At 35.7% G+C, this 5,076-nt stretch overlaps 1 protein-coding gene across 1 annotated transcript; it reads right to left on the bottom strand.

Annotated features, from left to right (window-relative positions):
* Positions 1 to 513: 513 nt before the first annotated feature.
* LOC129580097 (folylpolyglutamate synthase, mitochondrial-like) lies at positions 514 to 4,537 on the bottom strand (the record flags this gene model as incomplete). The annotated part of the gene is given in 8 exon segments (XM_055470290.1): positions 514 to 656; positions 730 to 999; positions 1,127 to 1,224; positions 1,310 to 1,538; positions 3,140 to 3,300; positions 3,396 to 3,575; positions 3,755 to 4,106; positions 4,166 to 4,537. Coding segments are annotated over 7 exon segments (1,117 nt in total), but the record flags the coding sequence as incomplete, so codon positions are not given.
* Positions 4,538 to 5,076: the final 539 nt, after the last annotated feature.

The following is a 5,076-nucleotide window of genomic DNA, read 5'->3' as shown; positions in this document are numbered from 1 at the left end:
TTGTTACGCGATTGCTTGAACCCAATCAGAGATAATCTGGAAGCGCTAAAAGATCGGGCTCCCTTCAATTCAGGAACCATTAGATTTTAAGCCACCCTAGATGTACCCCTGAAGTGCAACGGGTACCTGGTAAATCAACCTCAAAAAATTGATATTTTTTAAGGGCGGTACCTGAAATAGGTTGGGGTCGACTTATCTCATCAAAATAACGGGGGCCTGAGAACAACCAAACACTAACTTCACCACCACTTTGGTATCAAATTGGCATTTTAGTTCGGAATTTCTTGAAAAATCGCAATTTGGTATGGGAGGTACTTGAAATGGGCTCCTTATATGAATTTTTTCTATTCAAACATTGATTCCATAATAATGGAATATTCGGACTTCAGTGCGAAAAAGTTCGTCTTACATTGGTATGACCCTTTATTTCTTGTTAGTTTTCGTTTTCGTAGGTTATTCGTTTTGACGTATATGATGTGAGATAATAACGTTGAGTGACTAAATCAAATGTACCTCTGGCAGCTCGAGAGCATAGTGTTGAGACATTGGGGGTGAAGATAGCTCGGTAAAATTTCGTTTTAGCGTTAATAACATCCAACATGTCGTTTGCGTTTCGACCTCCAGTTATGTTAAATAACAGGAATTTCTTCTCAGTGCTAAATACATTTGAATATTTAAAAAAAACATTGATATTTACGGAATGAAACACTTTGCATAAAAACATCATACCTCAATTGCGTTTTGTTGATAAACCAATCAATACATAGGTGTAGACTGTCAATCGTGTGTGCTCCGTCAATGTACAGTGTCATATTGCGTTGGTGTAATGTTTGACATCTACCAGGCCAATAGCAATTTGCTAACGCGTTGGTGATTTCAATTGGCAAATGCAATCCATCCACAGAGCTATTTAATTTATTGTAAATTGATTTTCGTTTTACTTTCTGAGGATTTTTCCGGATCCAGTCATAGCTAAGTTCAATTGCTAAAGACGCATTCCTAACAAAAAGTGGGAAAAAATATTGTTTCTAAGGTTTTCGAAAATAAGCTTGGTGAGAGACTTCGTCATACCGAAGTAGAGAATGTATGAATGAGTTGTGATTACTTCTTGAATGATGCATCATACCTTAATTTTGTTGGATGGGAAGCAATTTCAGCGAACACTTTTTCATTGTGGCATTTATTTTTATATGCCGTGAAGTCGGGTATGAACTTCAAATTGGCCTAGCACAGAATAATTTTTTAAGTAACAAGCAAAGTAAGCATTTATTTTTACTATCAATAAAAGACATGATGGCACGTGGCTTACATTTTTTTCACGGGCCCGCTCTAGCAATGTTGGAATACACTCATCATTTTGATAGGTTGAAAAGACACTTGAACCATATTTAATGATGCCGCTTTTTTGCCAAGCAATCTCTCTATAGGAAGTACCGAGCAGTTGGGTGTGCTCAAGTCCAAGCGATGTGATGCCGACGGTTTTTGTGTTTCTGAAAGAGTTTATTAAAACATTCGTTCGTTTATACTTGAATACACAACTGAAGTGAACAAATTTTTAGAAAACCACGTTCTACCCATGGGCGTGACATGCAGCCACATGGGTACAGCGCCCGTGTACTTCGTAGTGGAAAAAAGTGAAGCTTGCTTGTCACCAATATTGATGTTCACGAACATCAAATTGTTTATGCGTTATTTCGCCCACTTTATGCACTGGAAATAAAAAGTTCTTCAATTTCTAGCAAATTTCACATATGAATTCATAAACACATCGAGAAAACACAACTATTTTTTCACATAAAAAGCATAAGCAAGATGATTTTTTCGTTGATGGTTGTTCGATCCTGGATCGTTTGTGATTCATCAACGATTTGCAACACATCCATTTTTGATTTCGATATTCCAACTGAATACAATGTTTTGTATTCATTAAACAATTCCATTTTGATCAGAAAATAATTTTTTATTGAAATGGCTGTGACGAAAAACCACGCGAACGATTGCAAACGATAGCACAAACATTAATGTCTAGGAACATCAAATTCGAATTGACATTATTGTCAAAGCGAATTCATCGGGAAACACTGACTTGAAGTTCGACACAAATGTCAAATTAATTCGCCGATGTGAAGCAACAAAACAAAATAAATAAAAATACAAGCAAACAAACATTTTGTGTTGATCTAATCTGCAAGTTTTATATTTTTCCAGAATAAAAACGGTAATTTTTTTGTATTTTATTGTTTCATTCCAAATAAAATCTCTATTGTGATTTTTAAGTATACATTTATAAAAGATATCTTCAAAAATCAACTTTGAATGTAATATAATTTGTTATTGGCGACAAACAATTAATCGAACGCATTTAATCGAACATAAAATAATTTTCAGCCTGCCGGTTTGCTGATGTTCCCCGAATCGACCGACGAAGTGCCCAGTGCCCACCACCGATGTCGAAGAAGACAAACTAATTTCCGTGATAATTTAAATTTTGCCATTCAACATTCCAATAAGGGCAAACGCAGTGTAATCGAAAAACATTTGGAAGGCATCAAGCATTGGGGCCTAAATCGACATGACAAAATCAATCAACCGTCCCATTGTATTGCGAAATCGACGCCAAAGGAAGAAATTGAATGATAAAATCATTAATCTTCCGTATTTGATGTTCCTAGACATTAATGTTTGTGCTATCGTTTGCAATCGTTCGCGTGGTTTTTCGTCATAGCCATTTTAATAAAAAATTATTTTGTGATCAAAATGGAATTGTTTAATGAATACAAAACATCGTATTCAGTTGGAATATCGAAATCAAAAATGGATGTGTTGCAAATCATTAATGAATCACAAACGATCCAGGATCGAACAACCATCAACGAAAAAATCATCTTGCTTTTGCTTTTTATGTGAAAAAAAGTTGTGTTTTCTCGATGTGTTTATGAATTCATATGTGAAATTTGCTAGAAATTGAAGAACTTTTCATTTCCAGTTCAAAAAATGGGCGAAATAACGCATAAACAATTTGATGTTCGTGAACATCAATATTGGTGACAAGCAAGCTTCACTTTTTTTCCACTACGAAGTACACGGGCGCTGCTTGTACGAAATTCCGTTTGTATGAAGCATGTCACGCCGATGGTTCTACCCAACAACGTTTCTTACATACCGCAGAACGTTTGTACAATCAAACTCGCCCCCAATACCAACTTCGACTATAGCTACATCAACTTTTTCTTTTAGAAATATATAGTAGGCCATAATTGTGAGAAACTTGAAATAGGGCGGCATATCGTGATCATTTTCCTAAAATTAATTTCAAATGGAATATTTTTCTTATGATTTGAATTACGAGAACTGTAACTAAAGTCTTCGAAATGGAATGATAGTTTTCAACTAACTTTTGTTTCCTTCAGTGTACTGTAAATTATCCAAAAGTATTGCGAAAATAGCGTCTTCGATATGGGCTCGCCTTCCAAACGTATGCGTTCTGTAACATTTATCAAGTGTGGTGAGCTGTAGAAACCCGTTCTAACGCCCAGGCTTCGAAGGATTGACTCGACGAGGGCACATGTTGATCCCTGTTATATTTAAGGTATTTTCATTGCTTAAAATGTCACTTACAAATACAATTTGACACGCACAAAACAAAAGAACAACTAACTGAGTTCTAAGAAACGTCCGCTCAATGCTGAGTTTTATCACTTTTGCTCTAACCCTTGCATAAGTAGTTCTTTTGTTTTGTGCGTGTTATTTTTACCTTTCCCTTAGTTCCCAAAAAAATGCCAATGTACATAGAAAATAAGGTTATGTCGTTGAAAAAAAAGTGATAAAAACAACCGAGAGCTCAACAAGAGGGTGGAAATAGAAATGGAATCACAATCAATGTAATTACAAAACAGTTTTTTTGTATATATATTTTTTCATATTACTTTAGTTCCCGCGACGTGAATCACCGAAAGTTCATCTAAGCCTTCAAGTGTCACACCAATTTTTTCCAAATACCGTTGTGTTTCCTTAACATGAGTGCTTTGCGTGCTATGCGTTCGACCAATTGATTCTTTCAGTGTCACTGAGTTTGTTTGTAACTGATTTAAAGCAAGAATTGCTTCCTATAATGAATACAAAACATCAGCTTGAGACATACTACATATTATGAATAAAAACTTACATCATAGGAAGATCGATGTTCAATTCCATTCGCAGCTAAAGGAGCTGCTAACACTCGACAACCTGATGCAATTGAATGGTTTGAAGTCAGAGCTGCCTTACCAGCTTCGAAAACCATTTTCACTGGTAACCGTCGACTTAGAATTGCATTCATAGACAAAAGAATTTTTTGGAGTACTTGAAATAAACAATAAACGCGTAGACGAAATCAATTGTTAAAGCGATAAGTTTATTATCGATTAATATGGTTATCTTATCTAACAGACTTTCACTTTCTTCATATAAAACAAATGCGCAAAAAGCCCCTGAAACGCTTTTCAACAATCATAAATTCGGATCAATATATTTTTTCACTTTTCCGCAAACTTTGTTTGTATGGAAAAGTATTGGTTTTACTAGCCAAAATTTCATGACATCTCCTCTTTCGGAGCACTATAACGTCACGCCAAACTTCAAAAAGCACATATCTGTACACTAGACAATGTAGATGGGAACAAATCCTATCGATCAAGACCTATCTGCCTCCAAAAACATGTTATTTACTATGAAAAATGTGCAGAATTGCGATGTGCGTATGGCGTCGTCCGCGTTCTATGAAAACTTGTTCGCCGATTATCTCAAAAAGTTGACAAGATAATTGAGATCTGTAATAGCCAAAAGTTTTGGCATATCGAGACAAAGCTTCGGATTGATTTTGAGCCCATTTTGATTTACCAATTTCGTACCATAAGCCTCCGACTGAGGACCTGAAAAACCTTGAAAAATGACACTTTTGTACGGGAAGTACCGGAAAAAAGCATTTTTCAGGGTTTCGATCAAGGCAAACTGCCAATTTTTTTCCCCAAAAATAATGGGAGTCTGTGAACAACCGAACACCTACTTGCCCATAAATTTGGTCCAAAATCGACATTT

The sequence above is a fragment of the Sitodiplosis mosellana genome, unplaced genomic scaffold, assembly GCF_009176505.1.
Source record: "Sitodiplosis mosellana isolate CC-2019 unplaced genomic scaffold, AAFC_SMos_1.0 Smas_scaffold_7036, whole genome shotgun sequence".
In the NCBI taxonomy this organism is placed as follows: Eukaryota; Metazoa; Arthropoda; class Insecta; order Diptera; family Cecidomyiidae; genus Sitodiplosis; species Sitodiplosis mosellana.
This window is presented reverse-complemented; position numbering and strand designations above follow the sequence as displayed.